General features: G+C 40.8%; 1 protein-coding gene across 4 annotated transcripts in view; it reads right to left on the bottom strand.

Moving 5' to 3' along the window:
- PARD3B (par-3 family cell polarity regulator beta) overlaps positions 1-13268 on the bottom strand; it is a 394364-nt gene that overhangs the window by 71418 nt on the left and 309678 nt on the right. For all 4 annotated transcript variants that reach the window (XM_071561897.1, XM_071561898.1, XM_071561899.1 and 1 more), the window contains one exon: positions 9781-10077. In XM_071561897.1, coding sequence (XP_071417998.1) covers positions 9781-10077 — 297 coding nt within the window. The remainder of the gene's footprint in view (positions 1-9780; positions 10078-13268) is intronic.

Below are 13268 nucleotides of genomic sequence, written 5' to 3'. Positions count from 1 at the left end.
GGAGAGAAATGAAAAAGGGGAAAATAAATTTAGAGCACATTATTTCTCTACAAGGATTTTACATTTATTTCAATTTTAGCACTTTCTAGAGGTATCCCACACTCACTCCTCCTGCAGATTTTTTATCATGAGCTGTTTCTTTGGTTTTCTACACTTCAGTTTCGTAGAAAGGAAAAATGAAGGTCCTGTTTTGCAGGCAACTGAAGAGTATAAAATCTTTCATGCAATCACCCTCCACTGCTTTCTAAAAATGGCCTCCAGACATCAAGGACAAGTTAGTCATAAAAAGATAACTAGCGTGGCTATATTTTAGCAACATCATTTTCTCATGTCCCTCTGTCCTAATGAAAGACCTCACTGTCTCTCAGATGCAGACCACAATGTAGTGTAGGACAAGTTGTTTCTTTCATTTTCTCTGAGAGTCTAACACCACTCTCCACAAAACAGTCACAATTCTCTTAGACCATCCCAAGATCAATACGGGTACCTTGATCAATGTCAGCAAATGCTCTGCTGCTGCACGACCTGCCAGAGAAACTGCTCCTTAGCCACAGTACGCATGGGCTCCGGATGGTGCCAGGTGTCCTCATGGGAACAGAGGTTCAGAGTACCCACCAACTTAACTACAGCAGAAGACTTGCGCTGATGAAACAATAAACTATTTCTTGGCTTACTGTGACCCCTTGGATTACTGTCTGTGCCAGTGGACTTGTGATCATGGATTGAAAAATAGCACATTTTAGAATTTGTCATCGACTGTATGCTCTGCACAGCTGTCAGACAATAATCACAATTATTCTCTTTTTACTCAACATCCTGTTGCCTATTAAGCCATTTCCATCACATCTCATCAGTCCTCCCAATATTTTTGCTAGCACTATAATGAGTGAATTTCAGCTTTTCAAACAGCATCAGTTTTTACAGTTTTCTGCTAACCAAAAGATTTGGTTCATGCTTTTGCCTATACTTTCTGTCAACAATGCTGCCCACTAAGTGCTTGGGTAACCTTTTGCCCCTGGCATCTTGACACAAGCAGGGAACAAGGCTGTGGACAATTTTTAGAAGCAGTTGTTTTATCCTGCTATTAGATGCTTGAAACTTTTATGAGAAGGTTCTCACCGACTCATTCTGAAGTCAGACCCGTGGCCCCCTGAAACCTTTTATATTTTATTATGCTGTGATTAGCAGTAAAATCTTAAAGATCTGCCAGTGTAAACTCCAGGTAGACTGGGACTGCAGAAAAATCAGTGTACAATAAGAATTCCCTACATCTTACGGATGCATAGAGATGGCAGCAGTTTCCACTGTAAGGTTTCCACTGCACAGTTTAGCTGTGTGAGCACCACACAGAGTTAAGCACTTTGCCTGGACATGAGCAGTCATACTGGACAACCCCAGCAGTGTTGCTGCATATTTCCTGATGGCAGCATAACCTGGCAATGCTGGTAAGTCTGAGGTGTGCCCCACGGTTCCCTGTGCTGCAGGGAAAGCACTTTTCCTGGTGATCTGAGAAAACCAATAGAGTATTTATTTTGAGAATGTGTGATAAATTATGTGATGCTGCTTGAAGACCCTCAGGACTCTGTTCTGCTCCTCTCTGCTTCATGACAAGGAGGGCTGGGGATTGCTTTACCTGTAACTCAGAGGAACCTGTCAGCACAGGTCCCACTGACCATAGATAACCACAAACAGAAGTGAAGACACTGAAAAAATTTCTCATGGCTCCAATCAGTCTATGTCCATTTTCCCTGTCACATTTCTCCATTCTTACCAGACAGGTATCACTACTCTTAACTGGAGCTACTCAGAGTTTGGAAGCAGTCCAGTGATAACTGTTTTTATTTTCTCTTTCAAACTTAATCCTTTGTCCACAATTTCAGACTTCGGCCAAATGATTCTTTGTGTCCCACTAAACGTTGACTATTTTTTAAGAAGAGTTGGATCACTAATTTATCCAGTGAAGTGAAAAGTCAAGACAGAGCTTGCTGTGAGCTCATGTCCATCAGCTGGAGTCTGCATATATAGATGCCAATACACATGAACTGGACTGTGCTCCTCATATACAAATCCCTCCACCTCCAAAAAAGACAGATTCATAATAGTCACAGACTTAAAAGCCTAGTACAAAAAAATCCCATGCCCTTATTTTCTGCTCAGTTTTACTAAGCCAAGATTATCTCTACAATGAAAGAAGCCCTTTCTCCCATCTAACTAGCAGCAGCTAGGAAAAAACCTTAGGAGAGGATTTTTTTTGAAAGTCATAGTTTTGGATGGAGTGTGAGCTCTCTGAGGTCAGCAACCCAGAATCATCTTACAGTGGGCTGCACAGCAAAGCTTGCACAAGGCCAGGTCACCAGGGCTTTCTATGAACTACTTCCACATCCAGAAGCTAGGAGATCATATGGCAAAATGACTGTGTCAAGAAGCTGGGGGAGAAAACAGGAGATAGTTAATAAAAAGAGTGGGAACTGGGATGAGAGAAACGCAAAACAAAGAAAAACAAACAGTTTCTTGGCAAGGGACTTGCTGGAAGGACAAGCCTCACAACTGTGAGCAGCATAATGACCTTCTGCTTGTTTCTCTTCAGACAGGGAAATGGGATTAGGTTCACATTCATCATTTAACCAGAACTGCAGTACAGAATAAACCTGACTGAAACATACTACCTTTTTTTTTTTCTTAGCTAGAACAACTCTGCAAGGCTAATGATGGGGCCGAAGAGACTCATTCTGACAGAAGACAACCTGGAGCAATGAAAAGCTGGCTATTTTGAAAACCCTGAAGTGTATGAAGTAGGACAGACTACTGGAGAGTAGTGGGAAAACAGAGCCACATCAGACTTAATCATGTCCTTTACACTTTAATTAAAATAAGATTTAGCAATTTTATTCAAGATTACCAAATTCTCAGGGGTAATGCATTTCTCTGTCTGTACTGCTACCACACAACTGTTAACTACAAAGAAGAAAACACAGTCCACAATGCTACATCCATCCATCCATCCATCCTGTGCATTGAGTAAGGTAGACCTCTTTGTTCAAGGAAAATATCTAATTACATTGCTTGCCTACTAAATGGAAATACCAAATGCTATTAGGGTGTGCACTTTCAGTATGGAAATGAGTGGCCTCTAAACAAGATTTTAACAGCTTCTCTTTGAACAACTCAGTTTAATTAATCTTCAGCCATTAACCATTCATTTAAAATGCCACTTACGAAACCTTAATTTTGCACATTATCAGCTGGTTCACAAAGAGCTATCTATGAGGAGAACTGTAACGATCTTCCTCTCTCTTTCTTGAAGCTTACCACCCTTATAGTCAATTCTGGCTTCTTAATTAACCACACACATATTAGCATTCAAAATTAAATGGTGTTTTGTTAAAAAAAACATCATGCAGAGGAAAGTTAATATACACATCATTCTGCTGCTGGTTAAACAAGCAAGTATAAGGTTTTGGTCAAACAACATCCTGTGTAAGATGGAATTTAGCATTTCTTGCTCACACTAGGAAATACACTACAGCAGGAACACATGCAAGGCCATATGATTTCATTCCAGCTGCATGGACGATCTCATTTTGTCTTTATTTGTACATTTAAGAGGCTGACAACACCATCTGCATTTTACTCTGTATTCTCTGGTATGGTCTCATCTTCCAGTAACAGACCTGGCTTTCTCTCCAGGGACCTATCTTTTGCACTTGCATCCAAATGGCTGAAAGAATGGGACATTACCAATAAATATGCAGAATTAACATAAAATAACTCCATACAATCATTTATCACATAAGAAAAGACAAGGCTGGAGGGAAAAAACCCAACACAAACCTGAATGCTTAACACAGCTGCCAAAACTCAGGCTCACCAGCATCTGCAGCAGGACAGTCACAAGGGAGTTGTGGGAGTGCAGTATATAAAATTTTACACATCTGTCAATAAGTGAGGTGATCCAAATGCAAACCCGAGCAGGCAGGCTGCACACAGGCAGATTTGTGACTATTCCTGACAGAGTTTATTTCTGCTGAAGAATGCACGGCCTCGAACAAGCATGCACACATTACATGGCAGTGGCAGCACTCTGACAACTTCCTTCTGCTTAGACATGCTCTAAAATGCTCAGGGTCACCTGACTTCCATGAAATCTGGGGTTTCCATGAGAAGTGACTGATGGGGCTCAGGTCCCAAAGCTGGAAGATCTGGATGAGGGTTCCTGGGAAGCAGCACAGTGAATTCTAACTATGAAGTAGTTTAGCTTGAATGTTTCCAGGAGATTTTAATTTTTTATCCCAATATAGGTGGCAATAAATCCAAGGCTTGTCTAAACCTGTTCCAAGTAGTTCAGTTACTGAATGTTTCCCTGAGTTAGCACAGTGAACATGCAGCACCCACTCATCCTTTCTGAGGAAGAAAATTGCCAATAGTAGTAGGAGCAAAACACAGAACAAGCGTAACTCCAGGTGGCACCACCTACACTCCTGTGGCGCTGGTGGCCAAAGGGGTTTCTGGGCTGCCCTGCTCCCATGAGCAGGACAGCTCTACTGAGAGCCCCCAGAAACCACAGAACCTCTGCTGTACTTGCCAATGTCCGCCTGAATTTAACTGTTGTCACAAGTCTGTCAGCCAAGACGGACAGTAAGTTGTCATAACTTAAGTTTCTGGTTTTAACGTTATGGAGAACCATGACTGGAACACAGCCAAAGGTTCAGAAGGCCCTGTAGTATGTTTGAGAAAGAATAAATTCCAGAGGAGTCAGAGGAGACTCCTAGGAAATGTAGAGTAGTACAGGATAGGGAAAGAGCGTAGATTATTTTAGGATACCAAGTAGAAGAGGATATAAGGTAAGAGAGAGTATGTACCTCGCCTGTACTTCTCACACTATGTAAATAAAAATATTGCAATTCATGACCATAATTCTCTTTCCACAGTAATGCAAGGTACAGTGGCAAAGGGCATGTAGATATTACACAGCCTCATTCCATTTCCACCATGCCTCCATGACATCCATCCTAAAGAATAATCATTCCTGTGTAAAGAACCATCCATTCCTACAGCAGTGGATGGTTTTTATGTTAGTCAGTGACCAAAGGTGTTATAGATGGACACACAATGAGCAATCCCCACAGTGCTCTGAACTGAGAACAGGAAAACTTCAGTTTCTGGCTTATGAGGCATATAGGACTAAGTAACATATCTGGGCAACCCTATCCCTCCCCTTTGTAACAAATCCTTTCCTGTGCAGCTCTGGATTCCTTTGGCCTTAGATTGAGCAGGATGGAAATGGGCTACACCTGCCCAAAAGACAGGCATTTACCCTTTCATCAAAAATTGTTCCCTTTACTAAATTTCATAACTCCAGACCTTTTTTACTGTGCTCTCAGGCTTAGACAAAGCTTACATTTGTCATGTGGTTCCTCAGGACACACACAACAATTTTATCCTTTAGAGGGAGAGGCAGACTGCTCAGTCTTGCCCCTCTCTCTCATGACTCTGGCCAGCTCTGAGGGTGGGATGTAAGGAACACAGTGAGGGTTGTACAGAGATACGTGTTTAATTTTCTCATTTTCAACTTTGTTTGCTGCTGTACTGAGCATTCTGAAAGCATGCAAGTTGCCATAAGGAAGCTTTCACCCTGAAATAAGTAAGACCCATTTTTCAATTACTTAATTAACATTGTAGAAATTAAGATTTTGCACAGTGAGACCCAACATAGCTTCTTCAAACAGAAAAAAAAAAGCTGGATCAGACTGGGGCTTTGGACTCTATTCCTTTGTAAGAGCCGGTTTTTTATTAGTATTTTTTTTAAACTGCAGCAAGATACAGCTCTGAATTTATTCTTGCTAAACAAAGAAAAACTGTATTCATTTTTGTCAGACCAGCACTTTGAAATTCCCCAAGATAAGACACATAAATAAATGAAGAATTATACTTGGCAATGAGTTTGGCATCAGACGTTCAATGTTTCATAGTTCTGGGCTGAGAAAATAAGTTGAGCAAAGTCTCTAGAACCTTTTCAGAGATGTACTTGGAGTGTTTGGATATACTTGACAGCACCATCTTCATGGGAGGAAAAAAGAGGAAATTGTTTATCCGAAATGTGAGAAAGGGTTACACCGTGTGACATGCCTGACATTTTAGTGATAATAATGTTGTGCATCTGCTCTTTTGGCTTTGGTCTGACACCTAGGCTCTGCCATGGTGCAACTTAGCACTGTCATGGCACAGCCTTGATGACTAAACTCCGAGATGTGACTTGCCACCCGCTCCAGGAACATATGGGCCACAGAGCACGCAGCCCCTGCCACGGGCTGGGAATGCACAGCGGCTCCGGCACAGACCCTGCGAGCTCCCCAGCTGCACAAGGTGGCTGTGCAGCCTGCACCATCCTTAGGGATGCCATTTGCATCACAGAAAATTGTGGCTAATTAGAAATAAACAGAAAAATGCTTGATTTACAAAGAAATGTGTGATTTTGCCAGCTATTTTTTTTTCCACTCCAACTTAATATTCTCAGAATACACTGATCATGCTAATGCCTTCGCTATATTCATTAATAAGGACAATTTACATTTATATAGCACCTCTCTTAGTTAAGAATTCTAAAGCTTTCAGCAAAATATACACAAAAAATTACTTCTATTTCACTGAATATAGTCATCGTTGGGACAAAAATCAACAATTGTGAAGCAGTGCATAAGAACGTGACACAACAGTTGCAAATAAGACAGAAAGCAAACCCCCCAAAAACCCAAAGCAAAAAGCCCCTGAGATGCCAGATGCAAGTGGAAGTAAATGGGATGTTAGTACATAAACAGCAGTGTGAAGCAGGTCTGTGTGCACCCTGAGAGCAGTGCTGGAGGCACCAAACATACTTCATAAGACTTCATACATGTGCAGTCCACTGCTTTTCTGCATACTGATTGACATTCTCAGTCTAAACTGGGAATCTACTGCAAAGAATGAACCAGGAACACTTGATGGACTCTGGTGATGAGAAAAGGGAAAGTAAGTGTATGCAAATTGCAAACAGCTCTTCTCTGACCAGCAAAGTGAGCTTCATACTTTACAGACTGCCTCCGACTTCTAAAAGGCATTAAATATGTTAATACATTATTCTGCAAAAATAATAAAAAATAAAAATTAACTTCTTGTTTCAAATGATGAGTTTGAATTCTCTATCATAATGACACATAACTGGAATTCTCAGACTAAAATGAAGTCATCTATTCTCTCTGTGTTCAAATCCCCCTTCTGCCCCCAGCCCATTTACTTTAGTCACTGATCAAGTCTCCATGAGCTCTATTACAACTCGAAAGTCACGGGTGGGAGACAAAGCCATCCATCTAAAGTAAAACTAATAGCAAAACTCTGAGAGAAGGCATGCATGTGTTAGCAAGACCAAAGCATAAGCATTTACATGACAAATGTGCTGATAAACGTTTAGCCCTGCAAACACAAAATAACATCGGTTTGGCTCATAAGCATCCATTATAGCCCTTTCCCATAATTTGGAGACAGACAAGGTAGTTTTCGTAACTGACCCTTGGAAGCAGATTGTTTTTTTAAATTAACATGTTATCCAGGGATTTTTCTTTCCATATTTCTTTCTCCTTTCAATACTCTCCCTCCAGCACAGAAAGATTTCCTTGCCTGAAGTTGCCACTTTATTCAACAACTGTTGGCCGAGACCTCCCGACCCACTGCATAAATTCACATAGAATTATTCATGTTTGGCACATTTCTGCTGGTGAATAACAACACCATTTTGTCTCTCAGACAAAAAAAAGTAATATTTAAAAAAAGAACAAAGGCTGCCTAGTAAGAATCCCACATTTCCTACTTTTTTCCTAATCTGGTTAAACAGCCTCTACAGGCCTAAGAGATTCAACAAAGCAAAGTTGTTGGGGACTGTTGATCTTTCAGTACAGAATTAACACAGATGGAACACCCTCTCAGCATGCCGTCTGATCATGGGCTCAGCTATGAGGTAACTTTCCTTGCCTGTTAGATGATTTGGTTTTAGTCTTTCAATGAGTTACCATGTTACCATGCAATTACAGCTAACTCCACACTGAAATCCAGGATCCCAACATGGAATCCAAAGTTGGTTGGGACTTCCATCTTGTCCCCATAGGAGGTCAAGAGTTCATTCAGTATAGTCAAACCACAATAAAATCAATCAAGTAAAAGAGGCCAGAATGAAAGACTTGAGCATTTCTTTTTGCTGCATGGAAAGACAATCCACAGGCCACACTTCAGAAGTGATGATGTTTCTAAAATGTAAAGCTATAAAGTCCTGCTAAAACTGAAATTATGAGGCAACTTTTATAACAATGTCTTACTCCAACTGAGTTACAACTGTATAAATTTGAAAGATACACAAATGGGAATTTAGACTTACTCCTGCTGGAAATTCCCAGATCTTGGTTTATTGAGTTGGTACAAACTCCATTTCTGATCCCTTTACTACATGCAACATCCAGTGGCAATCACCTTAAGACTTACCTAGTAAATAAAAACCCACCAGCTGGCAAAAAGCAGGGATCACTACCTCTTATTTCATGCAGTAGGGGAAGAGTTAATCACATGGAAGAAAGGGAAACAGCACTGTCATTATGCTTGGAAAGAACTCTACTGTACTGGATTTAGGTGAAGAAGAGAGAAATACTTGGCCCATTCCCTGCTACAAACTTAGATTTATGTCAGAAATGTTTTATTACTATTTATAACAATGACTCAGTAGACATTTTTAAAGTCCAACGATGCCACAAACTGGAAACACTCCTATATCTGTGCTGACATATTTCTCCAAAATTAAAGAGTGTGGTATTACATAGCACAGATCGAGGCTATGGGGAGACACTACAGATTGTAACATGAACTCAAAGCATGCACAATTCCTTAAGTCCCCCACATCTGTCCTCTGTGAGCTCTTCTTTTCATGTAGACTTGTATATCTTGCCCACACACTCATACGTTGGTTTGAAAAAGCCAATGTTGATATATTAATGCCATAATAGTAATGAAGTCTCATGTTCTTTTAGCCCCAAATTCCAGAAGCAACCAATCTGAAAATCATCATAATGGTGGGTACATCATCAACTCAAAAGGAATGTCTGTTTTCCTTTTAACCCAGGAAAAAACTTGACGATCTTTCTTTAATGCTGGAAGCTTGACAGTAAGGATTAAAAATTGTTCTTTCCTTCCCACTTAGTTATTGGAAAGGCCATGAAAGGCAATCAGTCTTGTGAAGCCACACTTCACAGTCTGCATAAAAATGCCATGACTCCCAGTCCTCTCCCCAAACTAATTGAAAGTGTGTAATATCACACAGCTGGGAAAAACTAAACTATAAACATATGCAATATATCATGCTATCATAAAAAACCTGTTACTAATAGACACTTGATGATCAGCAGGATCGAAAGAGATCTGAAAACTGAGATTATTTTTGCTGCAGGGTAAGAACTTTTCCTCATTGAAGGAGGAAAAAACACTCTCTCAGCAGTACAGGAATTGGACTGGAGTCAGTTCACTCATTCTGTTTGTGAAATATGGACTTTTCTTCAGTGGTTTCTGTTTGACTGCTGCCCTGCTCAGATGCTCTTAGGTTACTACTGCAGCAAATCATGGTTTTGGTTAAGAGGAAATCCATGGCTTTCTAGTCAGTAAAAACAGGTTTAGGGTACCTGAGCAGTCCCATGTCTGGCCCCCCTGCCCCTGCCCAGGCTCCCTCCCCATCGAATTACCATTTTTGGTAATGCCAGGTGGCGATATTACCTGTCACCAGAAATCTGTGGGTAGTGCTGCTTGTTTATTTTTGCATACAGTCCTTCCAAATGCTCCCTCTCCATTGGTGCCGAAGAAGAATCATGTGGATATACAAAGGTTTCTGCTGCTGCTGGTGATGATGCCCTGTAGATGCTGGCTGATGGATAAGCCTCCCGGAAGTGGTTTACTCTGGCATAATTTGGATCCACCTCATCATCATCAATGTCAGGTCCTCCAGGACCAGCAGAATAATCACTGAGGCCTCTCAGTTGCTTTTGTCGTAACTCCTGATGCTTTGCACCAATCCTAACAATGAAAAATAAAGACCAAATATACAGTCAGATCTGCGTCAACAACAACCACCACACAAATTTGAAACACCAACCCTGAACCCAACTTTTGGAGCTTTCAGTACATGTGCCAGAGAAAACAGAATGGTGCATGCAGCAATTTTTTATCTCTGGCAATCACCTTTGCTACCAAGGCTGGTCATCATTCTGATGAAAAAAATTAATGCTGAATATAATGCAGCTTTTCACAAATGTGCATGCAGGAACACACACTGATTTAATTCTACACCTGCCTTCCACTTTGCAGTCGAATATGCCTAACCCAATCCTGAAACTTTTTATCTAAATTAGCCAGTAAAATTGTTACTGCTCCTTGGTTACTTGACCCACCTAGATTCTCCTAAATACATTAACAGGTGAAAATTGGATTAAATGTGAACATAAATGGAGAAATGGCACAGTTGTCTGAAATCAAAGGACCACAATTAATTTGCTGAGGATTTAATTTAAAAAAAAATTATTTTGGCTACATAGATGTGGAAATCATGCCTTATTATACAGGGGATAGGGACAAAGTAAAACAGCAAAGAAATTAATAGAAACTTGACAGAAATTAATTGGTACATATAAGTGAATTAAAGACTGTTATTGGCAGTATTCCACTGTGATAAAGCCCTAAGTGGTATTACAAAATGCTGCTGCTAATCAGGGCCATTGTGCAATCTCTTTGGAAGAGTAAAACATATTCAGGTAAATTTCGATCTGAGATGATATTCAATGATTCAACATTCATGCTGGAGGAAAAAAAATGTACAGCAAGGCTCTGTGAGCTCTTCTGTTAACTGCTCAGCTACTCTTCAACACAGTGTAATTAAGTGCAGGGAGATGGATCTGGCAGAATGCTGACCACAGTATGCAATAAATAGCATTTACAGGAAATAATGGAGCGTGGAGGAAGACACAAAGAACAGAAGAAATACGCAGAGATGCAATGCCTGACAGAAGTCAGTGTTTGCTGCTGACTGTATCTAGAAGTACAACATAAAAACCAGTATAATTTGAACCACAGGAGTATAAATGAAAAGGGTCTAGCAGACTTGGTTACCCCAGTAAAGATTAATGGCCTCAGGACTCTGCATACTGAAAAATAAAGATGTTCTGGAGAAAGTCTTTAACAGGCATGGAGAAAAAGGTTCCCTAAAGAAACAGATGAGCACACTGGGAGCCTCTGTCTGACAGACAGGAGCTTTTAAGTGCAGAATGGGATTCATACTGCTTATTTTGTTTCATTAGAATCGTATTATCAAAAAAATGCTAATACTTATCAAATAATTTGTAGATAAAAAGGTTCACAAATAATTCGAATGAGAACTTCCTGCCTTTCTACACATACACTTGAGTATGTCAATGTATATCACACATGCTTTCCAGTTACACACCCCCACTGACTGTGCTATGACGTAGCTAGAGGTGATGCTAGATTTGAACACTTAAAATGTAATCATGCTTTACAGTGGGCTGAGCCTGCACATATAATACAGTCCTTGACAGTCAGAAGGGTGCCCACTATCCACTTGGCTTTCCCTCAGTAAAGCAGATGAGCTTTCTCCTCTCTAGTACTCAAGTAGTGGGTGCTCCACAGAGCGTGCAGCTCTGGGCACCTCAATGTAAAAAGGACATCAAACTATTAATTAGGGTGTGTCCAAAGGAGAGAAAGCAAAATGATGAAAGACCTTGAGGGCAAGACTTAGGATGGCCAGCTGAGGTCACTTGGTTTGTTAAGCTTGGAGAAGGGAAGGCTAAGGGGTGACCTCATCACAGTCTGCAGCAGAGGAGACATGCTGATCTCCTCTCTCTGTGACCAGTGATGGGACACAAGGAAATGGCATGAAGCTGCATCAGACAAGACTGGACATCAGGAAAAAATTCTCACTGAGAAGGTGGTTGGTCACTGGAACAGGCTCCACAGGGAAGTGGTCATGGCACCAAGCCTGTCAGAATTCAAGGAGTGTCTGGATGATGCTCTCAAGTCATGTCCTATGGTTTTGTTTTAGGTAGTTCTGTTAGGAGCAGGAAGTTGGACTCAATGATCCTTATTGATCCCTTCCAACTTGAGATCTTCTGTGACTCCACTAAATATTGTACTGTAAGAACCATGTGAGAGAATAATATCTTCCTAACACATCATTATAGGCCAGTTGGTTCATTTTGTTTCATTATGACAACATTAAACATATTCATAAAGCCTTAGTGTAATTTACTACAGTGGACTTAAAGATGAAAGTATGATAAGAAGAAATACCCTACAATGTGTCTATATCCTTCACACCTCTCAGGTTCCTACATTGTGGCTTCTTAAGAATTTCTTCTTTATTCTGCCTGGAGCTTCTATTCCCAGCACAATCACCTCCTCCTCCTCCTGTGATCTTCACTCCACTTCTCTTTTGCTTCAGGTTTTCATGCCACACACACTCCATATTTTGCACTGTAACAGTGGCTCGGGTTGGGAAAGCACAGTCCTGAAGAGATACCTCACTCAGGCTGAGGCAGTGACTTGAAGAAGTCAGAGACTTCAAAACAAGTAACAGTGATTTCGGACAATGCTGACCCTGTCTGCAAGAGAGATTCCCCTGGAGAATCTTATGCAGGGTATAGCCTGGTATCAATATGTGATAAATTCAGTTAGTGAGGCATGTATGCTCTCATATTACTGCACATTGCACTGGCTTAACTGGCCGATGGCTTCTTGGGACAGTGAGAGTTTAATGGCATTTGCGGAACAAGAGGACATGTAACTTACGATTTGTAAAAGTAATGGTGACAAGGGTAAAGACCTTGGCAAATAAATGCTTTTATTCCAAAAGCAATAGACAATGGCATGGGGAAAAAGTCAACACTAAGGAGCTGTATATGGAAGCAGAAACTAAAAAGTAAGGATCAGCTTGCATTTCCACCTAAACCTCAAACCATTGCCAGCAAATCAGCAACTGTTAGAGAGCAGCTGAGAGTGTGCAAAGTGGTAATAAAGGTAAAAGATTATGCAGCAGGAAACGGCGGAGGGCTCGAGCAGGCCTGCCTGTGCCCATGAGTGAAACCCCATGTTCATTATTCACATAAAGGAATCAGGGGCAAAGTTATCACAGGAAAACCAACTTTTTCAGGCAGTTCACTGTCTGAGAGCACTTGTAGTACAAGGAAAGGACTGGA

This window comes from Pithys albifrons, chromosome 8 (genome assembly GCF_047495875.1).
Source record: "Pithys albifrons albifrons isolate INPA30051 chromosome 8, PitAlb_v1, whole genome shotgun sequence".
Classification (NCBI taxonomy): Eukaryota; Metazoa; Chordata; class Aves; order Passeriformes; family Thamnophilidae; genus Pithys; species Pithys albifrons.
This window is presented reverse-complemented; position numbering and strand designations above follow the sequence as displayed.